Here is a 21,760-nt window from a genome sequence, read left to right as displayed (position 1 = left end):
TAAAGGGTAGAATAATGAGGCTTACACCAACTGCAATTATAGTTTCTGATGCAGTTTCAACATCTTTATCACATGTGGATTGTAAATGATTCAATACTTTATTTTTGAATATGTGTAAAGAAAAGCATCAAACAGGACTTTATTGTCTACCTTTTATTACCTTTTATTGTCTTTGTTTCAATCCCTCACTGTTTAAAAACAACCCCCAAAAATAACAATTAGTTAAACAATACAAAACAATTAAAGTGTACAGACCCCCCCTACCCCCCTCACACACACACAATAAAACATCACCAATACAACATGAGGACTCTTCACAGATGCCTATTGAATGCACTGATTGCATTCGGCACAAATGATCCATACACTTTATGTCTTTCTGCGAGCCAGAGGTGTTTAACACCATCCTGAAAACATGAATTCAAATTCAGTTTATTTGCTCCACGTTGTTTTCCATGCAGTGGGTTTTTAAATTCAATTCAGTTCCGAATTCATTACAAATAATAGTTCTCATTATTAATCTTTCCTCAAGTACAAGTGCCAATACAACGATGTAATTATTACTACAATATTTGTTATGTTACAAGTAAAAGTATTACATTCAGATGCTAATATGACTGCAACTACTGTTTATTAATTAGTTCATTAATGTTTTAGAGAAGAAGGAAAAAACACTTTTTCAGGTTAATTATTAATTATTGTTAATAATTGTCATTGCATTGGCAGTGTTAAACTGTTGTATCTGATCGAGGTAGGATTATTTAGTACTTTATTACAGCTAGGTAGCTTAATCTTTAATTTCAATCTGAGCAGTGAGTACAGGTGTCAGTTAAAGGTAGCTGGCCCTTTTAGAATAGGTGTATCCTTCACAGGTGAGGTAAGGTAGGGTAAGGTAAACAGGAAGTAGGTCCGCTGCGGTAGTTAGTATACACAACTCGATACTGAAGCTGATGTGAGCACAACATGAACGCTGAAGAAAAGCTAAGTAGTAAGTTTTATATATTTTTCATTTTATAAAATAACCGTAGCAGAGTTCTGAATCCCAGGCCTCTGTAGAGGCTGATTTCATACCAACAGTAATTCACAATTATTAAATGACCTAATCTCTCTGCAGACCGCCCTGACTGACGACATGAGACGACCTTTGCTTCTTATCAGTCTGTCACTGGCAGGTAAAACATATTACACGTTGTTTCCTCACGTTCAAACGTTTCAAACGGTTCAGGAAAAGTCTCTAAAGATTCTCAGTGTAGGAAGAGTAAGTCATTGAAGAGGAGTGGCGGCATTCCAGGCACGTTTAGAAAAACTTGTGCACTGAAAGCAAAGAGATTGTGGGATCTGCCCTTAAACCTGCACGGCAGCATTCCCGCCTGTGCACAGACTGATCACTGTCATTAGATCCCAAGTCTTGGGAGTAGATTCTGGAGGAAGGAAAGTGTGTATCTCTGAAGACAGCTGTGCCCTCTCACCTTATCACGAACCAAACCTTCACCCCCACTCTAACCAGTCGTGTCTTACGATTAACCACTCACCTCTGCTCTCTCCTGAGTTTTGAAAATGGAAGTTTACTCTCGTACACCTGAGCTTTCAGGCTGAGTCACAGCGATTGGGATCTAAGTTATATTTGGGTTGTGCTCGGTATGCTGTTAAAGGATGGGCGATGCTGCAGGCTCTGTGCTTGTTGTTCATTCGTGAACAATAGGCCAGCTATTGGTGCTGAAACGTAGCTGTTGTTCGTCAAAATATGACTTTGAAGTGTTAGTATTTAGTCAGATATACTGTAGACTCCTAAAATAAATCTTTATGAAGTCGAATTGCTCCCTAATATTATCAAGAGCACAAGACTGAGTGCCAAAAGTAGTGGACAAGTTGGAAAACAAGACAGAGGCTTTTGCTGTGATCTGCAGATTTTAACTAAATTAAAGAAAAATGCCCGCTTTACCCCCCTAGTGCACTGCATTTTACATTTGTGACAATATTACGTAATGGATACTAAACGAGCACTGTGTGTATAATGGATCATTATTACCACCTTTGCTGCTTCTTGAATGCAGAAAATAATCGAGCAGCAAATATCTGCATTTGGTGTTGTGCAGCTGCTGCAGGAGGAGCTATTAAAATTAGCCCCAGGATTGTAAATGATATTTTAATTTGTTCATTAACTAAAGATTGTTGTTCATGCATGAATGATACTATTTAGAGCAAGAACATACACCCTTTTTGTATAATTAAATATAAATTTTGCAGCTGTGTATCAACAATTGATAATACTTAATATTATTTCACCCTACACTTTATATAAAAACATTTAATGTACATGTACATCTTAATGAACATCCTTTGATGCAGCGATTATTGAAGTGATTATTTTTATTTCCAGAAAAAGAAAGCTTAGAAAAACATCACAAATCGATTGTTGAAATGAACCATTAGGCCTTTTTAAACTGACCTACTGAAACCGAAAAATTCTGCACAGTAAAGTAAACTTTTCTGGCTGCATGTGTAGTTTATAGTTTTATCATCTTTTCACTTTTACTCCAGTTGTTGGCAACAGGCAACTTCTGGGCTCTGTGCCATTGCTCTTTCGAAGCAAGTATCAGCAACAAGATTCCCATAAATAGTTCATATAAATATAAAGTAGTTGAAAATAAAGGTGTAACCTTTTAAATTCTGACTCTTAGGAGCATATTAACAAGATATTTGATCTGCTTCAGATTCTCAAACCTTTGTGCTAAAGGCAACGGGAGGTTTTTGGCTCTGTCAAAGTGAAACATTGGTGCAGGATGGTGATCAACACTGTGCAGCATCACTCATTGGCGTTTTCTCACTTCTAACCCATGACTCTTTGTTTCTGTTGCTGGTGGGAAAAAAAGGCCACAGATATTTTTAATGGAGCACTGAAACACTTATGTTGTCTTTAAAAACTCAGTGTGGGAATCTGAACGCAATCCATGGTGTTGTTGGCTCATCATTTTATACTCTGGTCCCCTGTGAAGTTTGTGTGAAAAGCTGTCCAGCGAGACTGATCATGACCATATTGATTTGATTAAGTATAATTCATTGGCCAGAATGTTCTTGTGTGGTAGCTTTACGTGCCAGTAAAAGGGCATTGCCATTCAGCTTGGGTTTTCCTGCCTGAATCTGTAATATCGACACAAACAAGAGGGAGGACTGGCAGCCAAATACAGAAGCACAGATTTTTTTTCCATCTTCATTCACATGCAGACTACAAATGGACAACCAGCATACAACAGTTAAATGCCTGAATGTGTAAAATCAATGGCTCTTTACAACTGTGTTTTTGAAAAATGGATAATACACCACTGATTCTTGAGAGGAGAGACAGCAAATATGATTTCAACGCGGCTTACGTTAAGTCAGGCTAACAAAAACACAAAATAGATGTTTGCTTGGGATCACTTACAATCAAAAAAACATGGTGTGAAATGTGCAAGAAGGGAACGAGTGTGTACCTTACTAATGGGTTTTTACCCCTTGAGCCTAGTCTGTGTGTACGGATAGATTTTATTCTCTGCAGTGGGGAAAGTAGTATTCAGATCCTTCAGTACTGAGGTATTATCACAAAAGTGCTCTTAAAGTAAAAGTACTTATTGTGTGTAGAAAAATGGCTCCTGTAACTGAAATGTTATAAACCTGACGAATCATGAAACTTTATTAATCCCTAAGGGAAATAGGTTTTCCTTGTTAGAGCTGCTTTTTGTCAAAGACAGAGAGAATGTAAAGAGGAAAGAAAATATAAAGGCAAATGCAACAAAGAAAAAAAAAAGTTTAAATCTATATATGTGTGTGAGTAACTTGATATATTTAGATTTTGGACAGAATAAACTATATAAATATACTCATACATGAAGACTATAATCAGTGAGGACATTGAATAACCCCCAGGTGCCGCCAACAGATAGCACCTAAGACACCTGACCTCCTGCCTGTTCACAAATACATGCACTGCAATACATATTTAGGCAAAGCTGTAGTTTTGCAGGTATTTTAGTCATAATCCAGTGGTATTCCAGTCAGCCCCAGCTGTGTTTACAGCTAATTATCAAATGTCAGCATGCCAACAAACTAAATGTTAGCATTTAGCTCAAAACACCACTGTGCCTCTTCAGAGCTCCTAGCATGGCTGTGAATTTTAAGGTTTTGAGCCTTAAAATTATTAAAATCCAACTTTATAACAATATATTTAGCTATTTACCAGCATTTGGTGAAATGGTTAACAACTCGTAGACCTCTGAAATGCTACAAGGGGGACACAATTGGACATTGTCAAATTCTAAAAAGTACAAATGCCCCCACTGAAATATATAAATAAATTTATACTATATAATATACTAATATGTACTAAATACTTGACTAGACGAACTTTGCACTGATGATTTTCTCTTCTTTTATGCTCTGTTTAGTCCTGCTCCCTGCTAATGTGCTGGCTCAGAATCCAGTGGCCATCCAGTTCCAGACAGACCCGGTGTTTGTTCAAACCGGGACTGACACACTGTTTACAGTGCTGACGGTGCCTCAGGTTCTGTCCATGACATGGCAGTACCAAGGAGGAGTCACTCTGGGTCTGTGGGCTGGAGGAGCTGCAGTGGTTAACCCGGTCCCACAGTTCTTGGGCAGGGTCACCATCACCGCCACCCAGCTTCGCATTGGAAGCGCCCAGCTCCAAGATGCAGGAAACTACACAGTGTCTGTGATCCCCATTGCTTCTACAGGCCAGACCTCTAACTCCAGATCAATACGACTGAGCGTGTTTGGTAAGAGATAAAGAGGTGTTCGCTTAAGAGCGAAGAGGAGGAATAGAAGGGAAGGTCGGAGGATTGGTGGAGTGTGCAGGAGAGCATGGTTTTGAGGGAAGTGATAATGTTAAGGAGGAACAGAAGGGAGTAAAAAGAGGAGGGGGAGGATTTTGGGAGGAAGAGAATTAGTCTGGGAGGTATAATGAAATTAGTGACCCATAGTAGGCGAGGTAAAATTAATGAAAAAGGAGGAGGGGATGAACATGGCTCAGGGCTTTATGCTAATTAAAACCCATTTGATATGCAGTTTGCATGCTCTTAGATGTTTGATACTGTAGCCGTCTAAATGCAGCATTACATTTCCATACAGCAGCCTACCTACTGTATTGGCATTCATTTACATTTAGTACTGTAATGGAGCCTGAACAGCTGAGTGGCTCTCTTCATTTTCCGTCATCCGCCAACGCTGGAGGGATGACGTACGGTCTCTCTCATTTCTGTTACCACCAGCACTAATGGGGTGGCAGGGTGACCAAAGTGTTGGAAGCACTAGTGTATTATTGCTGAAAGGTCACATCCTCCAAACTCCCAACACCTAGCTCATGTCGTGGAACAGCCGCGTCCTTGAGCACGACTCTCAACCTCCCACTTAGTCACTCATAGCTTACTCCAGAAATGAGAGGCGGCTGAAATCCTAAAATATAAAATGCTATTATTGAGTCATAGGCAAATGGAAAGTCTGTAACAATGCAAGTGATGAGAGCTGTTTGCTCGAATACTTTTCGTTTGTTTGCTGTTGCTGCTGTGAGTCTCTCTTAGTCACAGCCTCCTCCTCCTCCTCCTCTGTCCGTACGGCCTCCCTTCTCCCTCTCCAATTATTTAACTTAGGCTGCTCGCCAAGAGGCATCTCAGCTACCACTCATACCGTCTGCCCCCTTATTCACCATCTGTGCTTCTATCTAAATTCTATCCCTTCTCAGATCTCACTTGCTTTGATTACAACAAATTATCCTCAACAGATACATAAAACTGCCCTCTATTGTTCTGTCACTCCAAGTTTTCAAGTGTGCTCTCCCATACTCCCATCCAGTACTTACTGTAATAATGCAGTCAGTAACATTTTCTATATCATTTTGCTTATGTAGCTTTAAGGAGAAATCTTTATTTTTTTTATTCTCCCTCTAGATGCAGTGGCCGGGGTGACTCTGGTTGCTCCCTCAGTGGCGATAGAGGGGGCAAATGTGTCTTTGAGCTGTGCATGGACTGCTGGGACTGGAATTACAGTTCAGTGGGGCAAAAATGGTGCAGCCATCACTACCAGCTCCAGGATAACCATCTCAGGTGGCTCTCTGGTCATCAACCCAGCCCAACGTGGTGATGCGGGGACATACACATGTACCGTCAGCAACCCTGTCAGCGCCAACACCGCCTCACTGACCCTCACTGTCTACTGTGAGTTTACACTGATCAAGACAAGTGACAGCTAATCAGCTGTAGCTACTGCAAATAGCAGTAGCTTATCTTCTTATCCGCACTGCACTGCATACAGGGTGCTGACTTGCACCAGCATTGCACCGGGCATACCTCAATAAGCACATAGTGCTTCTAGGTTAGTCTTGATCGCATGATTTATTCTGATTTGACAGTAAAAAACAAGGAGTGACTGTCCTAAACTAGCATAGGTTCCTTTGGACCACATAAAAATCACTTACTATAACATTAGCTTAGGCAAAAATAATTACATGGAAGCAATTTAGAGTAACCATTAGCTCATATTCAACAAAATTGAACTCGGTTATAGAGGGAATTTTTGATATAACTATCACAGTTACTGTTTGCTGTTCTGACTGAATCTCATAACACTAGAGATTCAGTCTAGTAACAAATAATTTATATTCATATCTTCCCGGAAATTAAGGCGAGATCTTGAAATGTATGTTTTGTCTGACTAATAGCGCAAAACCCGACAACATTTAATTTAGAATAATGTGAAATGGAAAAGGCAGCAAACCTTCAAATTTAAATTGCCTGAATGTATAAATGGAAAATCGCTTTGGGATAAAAATACCAAAAGCTGTGTGATTAGCATTTTATATGTTTATGTTAGTTTAATCTGTACAAAAAGCGAAGTGTAAAAATTATGGTTTTACATGGGGTTATGTGCCATATTCTTTTTGTACATGTTGACTTGTTGTTGCCAATGTGAGGTTGCCAAGTAATAATTGGAGACAACAGGAAATCAGTGAATAAATATATTAAGCTATTCCTTTAATTACACAGTTGTGTTTTTCATTATTAGATTTTTCATTATTTATTCACTTATATAACAGAAAGTCATGTTTATTTAAAGGGTAGTATGTAAATTATAGTGTGACTAATACAAAACTGTGTTGAACAGCAGGCTGCAGTAACCCATCTGGGAAGTGTCTCCTCATTATGCTCTCCTTTCCGTTTCAGCCTCTGCGCAACATTTTTAATGCACCGTTCTCCTCACACGCCAATCAGATTCTACTGTAAATATGAAATGTTAAGACACATGTTGATTCAAGAGGTGGCACTTCACACAGTCATTGCGATTTTATTTTCCCTCATTAGCTCAGTTATGTGCTGACAAGATCTAAAAGGGTTTACTAGAGCGATTCAGCCAGATGTTATGACTTAAGCTCAAAATTGACAAAATAATAATCCTTTTCCCCAACATGAATAGTCCTTGATTTAGAATAAGCTTTTTGGGAACCCAAAATCTCCTTGATGCTGATATTGATGTCCTCTGATCATCACCAAACCAGATGGACCGGACACGCCTGTTCTGACCAAGCAGAGCCCAAAAGCGTGTGTCGGCGGAGGGGATGTGTTGGTGGGACAGACGGTGAGCATCACCTGTACGTCCACCTCGTTGCCCCCTGCCCTCTACTCATGGCAATATAACGGACAACCTGTCACATCCAGCCAGTCGACCAGCGGGGTGCTCACTCTTCAGACTTTCTCGACCAATCAGAGTGGCCAGTACACCTGCACGGCCACAAACAGCATTACTGGAAACACGTCAACGCAAGGGACAGCCTTGGCCATCGTCGGTGAGTTATGGGGATGCTGACCTCTCTGTGACTGATAATGATGAAGGTTGGTTTTGGACTCTGTCCCTGTATCTGTCTTCACGACAGGAGAGGGACAGAAAGTATCCTGGGAGATTGATCTGTTGAGAATGTGGTCAAAGTCATTCAGTGACTTTCACACTCCTTTTCCTTTATTTTCATTTCTGTCTCTCTCTGCTCTTACTTTATCATCCTTTTATAGAATCTTCCCCTCCTCCCCTCTGTCTGTTTTTGCTTTTCCGTCTCTTGTCTGTCTGAGCTCCAGACTCATTACCTTTATTAATTCTCCCCCTTTGACACCATGCTTTCTATTTCAGGCATATGTCTCAGTGTAGGGGAAGTGGTGGGAATTGTGATTGGAAGTTTACTGCTGATCGTTATCATCGTGCTCCTCATCGTGCTCATTGTTTTTTTCGCACAGAAGAGGCGGGGTAAGTCCGTTTGACCCTTTTCAATGTGTGTTTAGTCCCTTTGAAAACGTCTTGATGATCTCAGTGTCCATCTATGTTCTCCCATTGCGTGTTTTCTTTCATTAAAGTGGTGTTGTTTAATTTCTACAGCACCCCAGAGACAAAGGGACACTGTGGTGGTTCAGAAGACCAACCCACAGACTACAGTAAGCCACTACAACAGTTAACATATGTTTCACTATTGATTTAGTCTTGTCTTGTCCATGCTAAAGGGCTGTTCACAAACTAACCCCCTCATTCCATCTTTCTTTTGCTGTCTCTTCTCTCCCTCCCCTCATTTTTCATCTGCTCCCATTAAGCCTCCAGATCCACAAGCTAATGGTGCAAGGGAATTGGGCCAAGGTCCCACCCCCCCGCTCTATCATAGAAACAGAAACACACACACACTCCAACCTGACCGCTTGTACACATTCCCCCTTGAAAGCCGCAGCAACTTACAGACGCTGCCACAGAACGGCCTGCATAACTCTGACACACACCAAGACAATGGTCGTACGCACACAAATGGACTCCTACACAATGCTATTCAGAACACCAATTCATACCCGCACAATGGCATTGACAACCCGGCTTTCATGCACACTGATGCTCACAATGCAAACACATTGTCAAACACACAACAACAAAATCCTAACATTCTCATTCAGACTGGCACCACCCAGGGCGGCGCCCGGCCACCGTCAGTCCACGTCAACCTTAACACACTGCCGCAAACTGCGCAGCAAAACAACAACGCGCAGATGCCCACAATTCACGTCAATCTTACCTCATACCCAGCCAATGGCCAGCAGTCTCAGCTGGACAACTCATTTCCTGTTACCAATACAGCCAATAATCATACTCCACAAACCCAACTGAACCTGATAAATACACAGCAATCAAATCCCAGAGAGCAAAGTGGGCAGTCCTATCCTAGAGACCCAGGTTATCAGCACCAGCCTGGACTTATCCCGACTGGATACACACACTATAACAGTAATAACACTTCTCAGAGAAATGCAAACACGCAGACCTACCAGCAGGAAACGCATCGAAGCAGGTCTGATAGAACCTCAGGAAGACATGATACCACTCCCAGCTCCACCCTTCGACAGATGTCCTGGGATCTCCTTCGAGGGACACCAGCGTATCCCACTGGCAGTATCCAACGAAGACAATCATCACCTGAGGCCACATCTGACTCCACAGACTCCAGTACTACAAATAGCTCTACAACAGATTACACCACCCACCCTCCTCTACGAGAGGCAAGGATGCCAAACAGGTCTCAGCCTCGACCTCAGAGCCAAACCACTTCCCGGAGCAGAGCTCCAACCAGACAAGATGCACCATCAGTGGACAGACGGACACGGAGCCGTTCAGCTGATCTTCTAAACTCAAATACTCGCAGTGTAACACAGCTTGTGGCTACAAACCACACACAGAGAAACCATGACAGACAAAGGGAGAGTGCTCAGCAAGACATCAGAGGTCTGCTTGGTCGCCAGACCGCCCCCAGGCAGGAAGCCACACACAGCAATAACCCCCAGGCTCTACCTCTCATGAGCCAGCAGGCATCTGTAGGCCGCTCTGCTGTGTCACAAGGACTTGCAACACAACAGGGACTGACCTCACCAAAGAGTACAGATACAAGAGCTTTGGCTGATCCTAATCACCTTCCACAGGCACACATGGCCCAGCATCATAGAACAGCACAGATTCAAACACCACCACAAGGCCTGGGCACATGGACACAGCCTGTCATACACGATGCCATCCAGCCTCGCCAAAGAGGCACTGCTCCAATCCCTCAACCTTCTGCCCAGCCAAATCCCAGTAACCTGACCCAGGCTTCACTTCAAGCCCATACTGAGAGAGTTCAAACATTTCAGAATCGGAGACAACAGACACAGGCTGCCCTGCTTCACCCTGGACCACAAGCTCGAGCTCCCGTTGCTGGGGTTCAGGGCCCACCAACTCCCCCTCCTGCTATTCCTCTTGCAGAGTTTCAGACCCTGCCCAGAGAGCGTACCCAACACAAATCCCCAACTAGAGGTCCTCAACCCTCAAGACCTCCTGCAAACATACAAGTGGCTCAACGGCATCTACAACAGCAGCACCATGTTCAGCACCATCCTGCTATGATGGCTGCCGCCCATCATCACCATCCTGCCAAGGGCCACATGCACATCAGTACCCACAGACATGCCCACGCCCACAACCATGCCCACTCCAACCACCCACGGCAGGTGAGTGTAACAGTATTATAGTTTGCACATGGGTAGCATTATGTAACCCTGTATCTAGAAAAGTTGGGATGCTGTGTAAAATGTAAATAAAACAGAACAAAATGGTTTGAAAGTCATTTAAACTCATACTTGTTTGAAAATAGTCCAAAGACAAAATACAAGCTAAGTTTGAATTTGATGCCAGGAACACTGTACAAAAACAGTGGCAACAGAAGATTGGAGAAGTTACCGTATATATCCTGAAAACAAACACCTGGTGGAACGTCTCAACTTATTAGGCTGATGTTGACATTAGCATATAGAAAAGGCATCTCAGAGCGGCAAGGAATATGTGGAGTTCATCCCTAAAAGATTCAGAGAATGTGAATACGAGAGTCAAGGGCAAAAACAATGTCGAATGGCTGTGATATCCTGAGTCTCAGGCTGCACTGCAGTAAAAACAGACATTATTCTTTAGTGGGAATCATTGCACAGGAAGTCAGAGAACAGGTTTTGTTGCTGCATCTACAAATGCAGGTAAAACATCTACCAAGCATGACAAATTGTCTTTGTACTATTTTAAATTATTTGGAAATCATTACATTCTGTATTTATTTACGTTTTACACAGCGTCCCAACATTTTTGGAAACTGGCTTGGCAGATATGTTTTTCGAATCTGTCATGTTCATGTCATGCTTCCTGTGCGCTTGCATGTTTGCAGTGTTGTAGGTCTGCTTCTCCCTGCACTGTCTCCTCCTCTGTTTGTGTTTTTGTCTGTATAGAGTGTATTTCATTCAGGATGACAGCACCTTTAAGTGAATGTTGCATTTTTGCAATTGACAGTCTTCTCAATGCCGAAAAATGTATTTAGTCTAGAGTGTTTGTGACACCATGGCAGTTTTTGAAAGTAGTATTGTGTGTCAGAGGTTCTGCTTCTTCCTTTGCTTGACATGTTGGCAATGAAGGGCTTGTTGTGTGTTTCCAGCAACAGGCTCACAGAGGGAGACCAAGATGATGACAGATGTCAGCAGACAACACTCTACAACTGTCCTGCATCCACTGACACAAACAAACAGCTGACAGACATGATCCAATATACCACCAAGCAAGACTGACTGCACAAGGTTCAGTTCTCAAAAAAGCTGTCACATCCTGGCATCTCAGTCCTAAAGTCAGTTCTTTTGTAAAAGAAACAAATATGTCTCCCATGGGGATGATAAAACCTAACTTTTTTTAATCCAGTCTGGTTTTCTTTGAAAGAAATGACAGATTGTGACTTGATATGACCTTTTTTGTCTAAATTAAATACACCAAATGACGCCGTAGGTTTTTTATACAAGATATTTTCCAAAAATCATTCCCCAGACCCACATGTTTTGTACTGTTTTGACTTCTGAAGCACTGGTCATGCATCAAACTTTGCCAAGAGCCAGCTCAGAGAAGACAAGTTCAGTGATCCATAGCTCCTGACCAAGCTCATGTCCTGTCATCCATTCATCATCAAACCTAAACAACACTACCTTGACAAAATGCACTTGAGGTGCTTGCATGAATATCTGTTTCTGTCTGACAGAAGGATCTAATAGTGACATACAGTAAAATAAATGAGAGAAGACCCTGCAACAGATGGATCCTGGCCCTCTGATAGATAAAAAATGGATTGGTGATTTTTCCTCCTTTGTTCCCCATGGAGGCAACACAAATGAAGACTCGAGAGCGACTGAAAGTTCAACAAGCATTTATTTCTGGTGAGCTCAGCGCATGTGACACATGCACCAAAAGGTCCATCTGTGACATTCTACTGTATAAAGGAAGTCTCTGAGTATTTTATCTTATTTTTAGAACCAACCACTTTGTTGAACTGCTTTCATGAGGTGACGCCTGTGAGGCTAAGTTGAAGTAAATTATTCTGTATGTGTCTGTGAACCATGTGTTATGCAATATTTTTATAGCCTCTGCACACAGTATGTGGAACTAGGTAGTTTGCAGCATCTGTCGGTTGTTTCTTCTTCTTTCCGATGAAGCTAATGAAACTGCCTACCTGACAAACTACACGCGTCCAATGTGACCTGACCCCAAAGTGTTACACGAGAGTAAATGTATGAATATAAACACAAGTTATGATCATGAAAAACAGACGTGGAGTATAAATAAATTAACAACTGATCACAAGAAAAAAAAAAAAAAATAGATCCATGACACTGAGAACAGTGACGATTATGAATGAAGAAATGAGTCAAGGGGACACTCTTAGTTTACATGGAACTACTTATTTTGTTCCTTCTGTTTAAAGATGCCTCTTATGACACTTCTCAATTAAGAGGATTCGCCTCAGTGGTGCTTGGAAGCAATGCTCAGCTAGCTATGAAGGGGATCCCACGAATGGATGGGTGCCTATTAATTAAATGCATTTATGTGACTTAAATGAGATGGAAAATAATCACACCTGTGCAAGCATGAGGTCAGTACACAGACCCGAGCTGTCATGCTTTCTGCTAACACAGCACACTGTAACAATTTATTGTCTGTGCTGGGTCATGGACAGCGCATTAAAAATGATGGGATGTCATTGTTGCTTTGACACATGATTTATTTATTGATTTATAATGTTTGTGTTTTTAAACTCAGGGGTTTATGGTAAATGTTTTTTAAAGACCAAATTAATATGGATTTTCAAAGACAAGAGTGGTTTATGTTTGACACGAGTATAAACCATATGTGATGTCTCATTCCTTTGTGTCATAGACTTCCAATGTTGACCAAAAATTCAGTGACCTGGTTCATCGTTACTTTAAACATGGACATTGCCGTATGTCTGCACAAACCTCATCATCCTGCTGTAACAGTATTATTCCCTCCAAGAAACAGTCTCTGACAAATACACATTTGTAAAATTTGCTAAAATCTACAGTGCCCAGCTGTTTCATTATTCATTACAAATTCTTTAGTCTTCTTGAAAACAAAACTATAAATTTGTGACCTGGGATTTAAGTCTGCAGTAGAAACAAACAGATGTGGAGCAGAGAGCTGTCTTTTTGTGGGACAGACTAATGCCAAACATATCCTTTAATAAGCTCAAATCCAAATTGGAAAACCAACATGAACAAGTGTTCGGCACATCTGGAACATGAGATTTACTTCACTGTCTTGGAAATGTGCTTTGTTTTTGGAAAATGAATGATTGTAAATAGTTTAGACAGATGTTGAATGTCCGTTTGTGATGCAACAAGCAAATGTTGTTTGGGATTAATTAATAGTTCTACTGCTGTTATGTTATTTTATCAATACAAATAATAATACAATTTTTTTTGAGTGTGTGTGTTTGCATGCAAGTAACCAAATCTACTCGCTTCAAATCCACAAATCCAAAATAACATTCAAATTTGCCACATTTGCAAGTTATTTCCATCACAATCGAAGTCGCTTGTTGTGACGATTCACAGAACACAGATGCACAATTAGGGTTTTATTTGCTTCTATTTTCAAAATGAATGCACTCTTTTTATTTTCACTACAGATTACCTCCTCACACATGTTGACAGTAAGTTAGACCACAAAAGCACCTATTTATTCTGGTGCTCTTTTGAATTACACAACTGTTTGCAGTCTGAGCATATTTCTGCTCACTGTGTCTATAGTGCTAATTATGCATGGCGCCTGTGTACACCGAGCGCTGTTGTTGATTCTCCTCAGATAAATCTGTTCCTTCGGCTTGTTGTGGAGGTGCAGAGAGTGTGCTTGGATCACAGCTCCATCAGTCTCCCAATCCCTTGCTCCCACTTGTACGTCACCTCTGATGAACAGTCCTGCTGCTCACTATTGGAGACACTTCACGGTAGTCTAGCACTATAATGAGTGGAGATGGAGTGCATTTGAGTACCTGGTACTAGAAAAGGTTACGGCATTGCCTACTGGTTCCACATGAATGCTGTGATTTATGAAAAGTTTGGAGCAGTTTTACAAATGCAGTGCTTTACATACTATACTGTGCCTGCTGTCTTGCCTGAAGTGTGTTGTTTATGGCCCAAACAACAGAAATTACAAGACTCCTGGTAGTCTTGAAGCACACAACATACTAAAACTCAAATGCTGATGTGGCCACCTTCCCTGGGCCAATTTGCATGTAAATCTGCTTGTGTTGTTTTAGTATACCGATTTACCGTGATTTACTGTGACTGCCGCAAGTAATTGTAATTGTTTACGCATCCCTTTTGAGGCATAAATTAAAAGCAAACATAACTCAAGTGTAGTGTGTGCAAATAGAGCATTTTTTGTATTGATGAATGCTCATTTTGGTGTGCCAAGCTGGAGCAGTGAGCTTTCCTGAAGTGTGGAGGGAGCCTGTGTTGATTTTACTCAGGAGACTGCAGTAGATGTACACAGAACAACTAAATACCACAAGATGGCCTATATAATCCCAATCCAAATTTAATTTAAATTCACTCCAGCTCAGCAGGCATACATATTTGTAGATTTGATGCCATTTTATAAATAGGAATAGAATAGGATGGTGAGAGGCATGACCTGTATAGGATTTAGTTTAATTAAATAACATCACCACGTGAATAAAATAGCATGATACAGCTTTTCTCGACACTTTTACCAACTGCAGTGAGACCACATTTTCTCCACTACGAGGGCAAAAAACGAGGTCGAGGCATGGTGGTCTTCTTAAGTGTAAATCATCACAGAAATAAACTGGTAAATCCTTTGAGATGCATGTGTCCATCCCTGTCAAAGTGTCCTTGAGCTAGACACCAAACCTTTGCCTCTGTGCACTGACCCCCTTTAGTGAAATGGCACATGAATGTAAATCTCAGAGGGATGTGAAATGAAACAAATTTATGATTAAACTTTACACACCAGGTCAGCTGGAAAAAAAAAAAAAAAAAACTCAACATTTTAGAGTGTGACAGCATGACCCTGAATTTATAGCTTGAGTCTGTGCCATAGCCAGTCAAAACGTCCTTGAACAGGACAGTGAATCCCCAACAGCTCACTAACTCTAAATCACTCTAGATGGGAGTGTCTAAAATGTAAATCATAAGCTGAAACTGCACTGGAACAACATAAGTCCTCATCCCACAAGAGGGAGCCATGTGAGAGAATTGTTTGAGGTTATCTATTGATCACTTTCCACCATTTTTTTGTCCTTAAGGCCTTCGCCATCTGTGCTTTTATGGCTTGTGCTGAAATTAAAATATAAGCCACAGGCAGCATAGTTATTCTTGTCTGTAATCCAGCACAGAAACACAAAGTAAAAGGTACAGTTTTTGCAGCAACAAGGAAATCCTCATGTCATAGTCTTGTTTATGGATGGTTAAAGGTGAACTGCTGCCTTCAGGGATACATATCAAACACAATACCTTCACAGGGTTTTTTGTTTTATTGTAATCTTTTCTGGATTCAATGGAGCATATCATGTTGTATTTCATATTTTCATAAAACGGTTTCTCTTTTAAATAAAGAGACTTTGAAAGATCTGTGTTTTAAAGTCTTATTTAATAGATCTTTAATATTCTCTGTGGCATTAAAATACATCAATGAAAAATCTATTTCTCAGATGCTGCACAACCAGGTTCAAAGCTGTTTTCCATGTATTTGTGTAGGTTTACAACAAATGCTTTCATAGCTGCTTAACTCAGTGGACTTCAGTCAAAGAACTGAAATAGATCTTGCCATCACACCGCCTGTGATGGAGCAGGTTCACACTTTCCATGTTGAAACCACAGAAGTGGCCAGAAAAATAGTTCAGGAGACATCTTTTGTTAGATTTTCTAGGAAAGAGTGGATTCTTAGAATTGCAGTGCAGATAGTTTTCATAATTAAGCCATGTGTCTCAGCAAATATCTAACCTCAGCAGAAAAAAAGAAAGGTGCTTGTAGAAAACAGAACAGATGCATGACTCGCTGAAAATATATGTAAGCTGCAAGAACAGGATGAAACGGAAGTTATTCCATTAAAAGCTGGTCTCGGTGGACCTCTGTCTTTCTACTTGTTTTCTTATGACATGAACAAATTAGTTTTATGACTGTTTTGAATACTTAACATAGCCGGGTAACATTTCTGAAAAGGAGATAGGGTTTGCAGAGTCAAGGTTCCCACAGCAACCAGATAGATATTACCGTTCTGTTGGATCTTCATTTAAAGTTTTACAGTCTGTAATCATTAGGAAACATTAGCGAATACGAGGTAGCGGTCACGTTGGAACAAATGAAGCAGTGACAGCGAAACTCCTGAATGTACAGACTTAAGCAAGAGTGTGTGTTTCTGCTGAACTGAATGTTCAGGCCCAACGTTATACGCTGAACATCAATATTTACCAGTTAAACAACTGTAATGTGAACAAGAGAGTCAAATATTCCAACCTAGCAACTGGAGGTGACTGAGTTCAGATACCGGATCCAGGGGCTGAGGCTGAAAAGCTGCATTTGCCGTTCACCATGCTGTGGAGATAATTATGGGAGGGGACGAGGGAAAAGAGAAAACCAAGTGAGTTTGCCTTATCTACCAGCTCAGCCCAGCTCCTCTCCTTTGACACTGTCAGGGTGCTGTATATACAGTCAAGTAGAAACCTGATTTAACAAGCAGACAGCTTTCTCTTCTACATGCCATGTCTGCAGTGAAGGGCCACACACCTTTTATCATACAGCTGTCAGTAGAGCTTTAAATACCCAGCAGGACAGAAGCTATCCTGTCCTATTAGCTTGACTTATATTTGTCTGACACCGGCTGGATACATTTCATTCACTGCTTGACTGGTTTATGATTCTGGCCTACTTTCATATGACTGAAGAGCAGAGCACACTAAATCAAAAATACTACTTCATTATAATCCACGCCAGATTCAGGGGAAATTTGAAAACCCTCTCTCTCTGTAGGTGTGTGATAAAGCCCGGCTAACACAGATGCACAGAAAGGTGCGATCACATCTTCTTATTAAAGAGTCTTGACAGATACAGACTACGGTAAACTAGGCAGCCTGCTGAAAACACTTAGTAATGATGCCACTGTTTCTACATGCAATCTTTCTGTATGCACATGCAGTCATCATCCTCGCTAAGACAGATACCATTAACCTGTTATCAGTCGCTATTAATGGCCAGGCATTTGTCTGCATCAATGCATCCTTGCTAAAAACAGGTCCCAGTGAGTTATTTGATATTAATGTATTGGCCTATTTATCTGGGCTCAATGACTTTGGCTGACTAAACTTTAAAATTCCTAATACATCTTTAACATCCACACAGGAGAATAGATTTAATACATGCAGCTAAATGTTGGCAGCTCATTAACATTTCCGATTACACTAAACCACAATATATATGTGTTATGCCCGGACAAGAAAGAATAAAATAACAATTGCTCATTGCAATTGCAAATTGCCTTCCCAGTCTGACCAGTGACGTCGTCATTTGACCGCTGGCTGGCTAAGTGGTGTCCAGCAAACAACCTGGGCTGATTAGAAGAGACGGCATAGTCATGGCAGAGTTTATTAGGAGACCTAAACCCTGACATCTCAGGATGCAGAGACGCAGTCTTAAACACCTCTCTGCAGTTTCCTTAGTCGTAGTAGTCGTCAACACCCAAAAACTACCAAAACTACTAAAACCCTGTGACAGTGTCTGCTCCCTGACCACCTAAATTGACCTAATGATTCATAAGATCCTATTAAAAACAAAGAGGACTCCTCTCACAGAACAGATTAAACAGAAAACAATCAAATGTGGACTGTTAAATATCAGATCTCTATCGTTTAAATTCCTATTAGTGAATAATTTGATAAGTAACTATCAAATTATTAAAATTATTTTGTCTTGCTGAAACCTGGCTGCAGCAGGATGAATATGTCCGTCTGAATGAGTCAACCCCCCCCAAATCATGTTAATTATCATGTTCCTAGAAGCACAGGTCGGGTGGAGGAGTAGCAGCAATCTTCCAATCAAGCTTATTAATCAAGCCTAGACCTAAACATAGTTTGAATTAATTTGAGAGCCTCACTCTTAGCCTCTCTGATCCAAACTGGAAAAGTCAAAACCCAGTCCTGTTTGTTGTTGTGTACCGTCCTCCGGTCCCTTACTGAGAATAATATGTCACACAATGAGTGAATATAGGGGAACTGTGTCTCAGGAGGGAGAAGTTGGTTGTCCAGTAATCATTCATTATTCTTAAACACATATATTTGGATTAAAGCATTAGCCGACTGACTAAATGTAAAGAAGCTTACTTCATCATCTTTATTTAGTTATGTCTTTCCTCCGTCCATCAAGTGATGGATGACACAGACAGCGTGGCTTAAAGCTCTGGAAAAAAAAAGACCTGGTAAACTCACAGAGATTTTTAGTCAAATTTTGGTTGTTTAATGTCTGTTTGATCTGTTTTGCACATGTTTTGAATCATTTTATATCTTTTTGACGTTATTAACTGAACTTTCTGACCCTTGAACAAAACAAAAGCTAAACAAAAGGTATTAATTCCCAAACATCACAAGGTAATTTTCATTGTTGCTTATTAAATTATTAGACCAAGTAATTTGTAAACATCACTTTAGGCTCTGCTAACCTATTATTTGTGCCATTTAAAAGTCATTTATTAATCAGGTAAATTACCCGATGGTGAAAACAAACATTGTTTGCAGATGTTGTGTGCAGAACATGTTCCTGCCCGTTTTTCACTTGACTTTATTTTGCAAAATGCAACCTCGAGAGTCTTGGAATATCTCTGCCCTTCAAAATGCCACTGCTGTGCCACGTGACCTCATGTTTAGCAGGCCTCTGGGCGAGTTAACAGTGACATTTACAAAATTTTCAGACAAAGTTCACTTACACTGTAAAATTACTTGCTGTGATTTATTTTTGAACACATTTTGATAAGAACAACTTTTTCTAAGGGACATTGAAGGTCTTTAGGAAGTGACATTTTTGCTGACCTAAAAAAAATGCTGTTTGTCCTATTAGCCTTTAACATGCCGTCAAAGAACAAGCTGAGTAAGCAAAGCTCAAAACACAAGTAACATACAATGTTTTTTATGTGTCTTTACATGGTGCAGTGGCAAGGTCTTTAAGAATATATACTGTAGGCTTCAGAGCCTTTAGGACATAGTTTATGTTATTTAGCACTATTCATTTTCAGACATCTTATGTTATATGAAATTGTATATTTTGTATTGTCAATACAGTTTTATTTGTTGGTACAACATGTAAGACATGAAAGATTCATGCTCTCTCCTAGTTAGAAGAGAGCATAATGCAAACCTCTGATAATGCAAACTATAGCCTATTTTTGATAATAGATCCTTCTTAATCCTGCACACAGCACTGTTTTAATTGTTTGTGTTATTTAAAGCTCTTGAATAAATGTTATGACACTGTATTTTAAAATATGTTAGAGGAATATATTTATTGTATTAAAGGGCCTGAAAACCTATTGATGCCTATGAGCACAACAATGTCTGTTTCGGATACATCCTATGACGGATTCCTGTGTTTGTGATTTAGTCACTATTCTTCTCAAAGTGGGTAGAGCTCAGTTTAATAAAGGTGTAACAGTGAACCAATCACAGTTTAGAAACTCGCTCACTCAATAAAAATCTCAAATTCAACCTGTGATCATCAGCTTGAGTTGATCTGTCAGTAATCAAACATACAACCATCAAACCATACCCACCAAAAAGTGATTCAGTGCACATTTTGAACATGAAACCCTAAAGAAGAGCCAAAGATGCTACTTGATACTGAACAACATTTCATATAAAATTAATGCCTGCACACTTTATCCATCTGACAGTATTAAACTAGATTGTTATTTCTTCCCTCATTACATGCTTTGGATATATATGTGTATATATATATATATATATATATATATATATATATATATATATATGTATTTGCAATTGCTTTATTGCTAACTTTGTGTTAAACAAAAACATATTGTAAAGTGGGTTGTATTAACTTATTGGAGCCTTTTTTATGTGGAGGCGATACAATAAAAAGACGCCGGGGGAGGTTTTCTCAATTATATACTCAAATTGTTTCTATAATGAACCTTTTTTTGACATTTTTTGTATGAAAGAAAATCAGGAAGAGCAATTATTGGTATTAGAGCTACTTATTTTACAGAAGAGTGTTGGTGTGAGGTCATGAGCAGCTGACTTCTCGTCTAAATGTTCCCAAATGTCAGAAAATGTTCCCCATGGCGATCATTAAAATTTCATCTCAGCTTAACATAAAGGCACAGTTGCTTTCCCCCCCTCTCTTTCCTATTACACTGCTAAGATATTAAAGAGGTGTATTATGTACATCTATTGAGCAATTTCACACTCTAATCAGAAGACTAGTGACTTTCAAGTTTCATCGACCTCCAAGAATGAGTGTGATGCCTCTGTCTTGTGGCTCTGGTCCAATCGGGAGCTACTTTTATCTCGCCAATCATCCCTTGTTTGACAAAAACCATTGATTCAAATCTCTTTTGCTCCTATAATGAGATGCATTTTAAGTACTATGTGTTTTGATCTTTCGTTCACATTTTAATCTCCATGATCCAATCTCCTGGTCTGAGGATCAGCAGCTTTCAATATCTCCATCAGCTCAGATCAGAGTACAGTGTTTATCGCTCTCTGCACTTGTACAATGAAAACCAAACTATAAACTCACATGTTGCACACAAGATCTTGAATCAGAGCTGATTAATTGAGACGGGTTTTGAGTGAGCGCTAAAACTTAAAATATTGGTAATCAAGGATCTAATTGCTCTGTAAATAAAAAGCAGGCAAACAATAGAGGCCGCTTTTCAAATAAAGGCGACATAATAGATGGTTGAGCATAGAGCGCAGAGCACAGTTCAGCAAAACATATAAACAATCAGCAGATTGTTTCTTGTTGTGCATACCTAACATTTATATTTAGGGGCTGATGACGCAAGAGCTTTATTGCTTAGAAACCTCAAACATTGATGCTGTACAGAATGTGACTGTGACTACGGTCAAAGTACATCCATACATCCAGCAACGCTCCCTCATATCAGCTTTGTTTTTACAACCAATTTGGGAGGATCCCAGCAACACAAGATAACCTAATAAATGTCCATGGCTAGATCCATTATACAGGTGTTTAACTTAGCCTTGCTTCCAGTAGTGCTAGAAGTTAAAAAATAAAATAAAAACGATGAGCTTTTAGCATTTGAGTTAGAGTGAAACTTGGTTTCCGTGTTTACAAGACACAAACGAGTG

The 21,760-nt window shown here is 40.1% G+C and overlaps 1 protein-coding gene across 1 annotated transcript; it reads left to right on the top strand.

Moving 5' to 3' along the window:
- Nucleotides 1-894: 894 nt before the first annotated feature.
- Nucleotides 895-15,423, top strand: si:dkeyp-97a10.3. Its single transcript, XM_026372594.1, has 9 exons — nucleotides 895-988; nucleotides 1,115-1,172; nucleotides 4,425-4,775; nucleotides 5,943-6,209; nucleotides 7,547-7,834; nucleotides 8,170-8,283; nucleotides 8,413-8,468; nucleotides 8,622-10,550; nucleotides 11,516-15,423. Exons 2-9 carry the CDS (start codon nucleotides 1,133-1,135, stop codon nucleotides 11,543-11,545), a joined length of 3,075 nt encoding a protein of 1,024 aa, XP_026228379.1. The 5' UTR covers nucleotides 895-988; nucleotides 1,115-1,132; the 3' UTR covers nucleotides 11,546-15,423.
- The last annotated feature ends 6,337 nt before the right edge of the window (nucleotides 15,424-21,760 follow it).

The sequence above is a fragment of the Anabas testudineus genome, chromosome 16, assembly GCF_900324465.2.
Source record: "Anabas testudineus chromosome 16, fAnaTes1.2, whole genome shotgun sequence".
Taxonomy (NCBI): Eukaryota; Metazoa; Chordata; class Actinopteri; order Anabantiformes; family Anabantidae; genus Anabas; species Anabas testudineus.
Note: the sequence above shows the minus strand (reverse complement) of the source record. Positions and strands in the feature narration are given on the sequence as shown.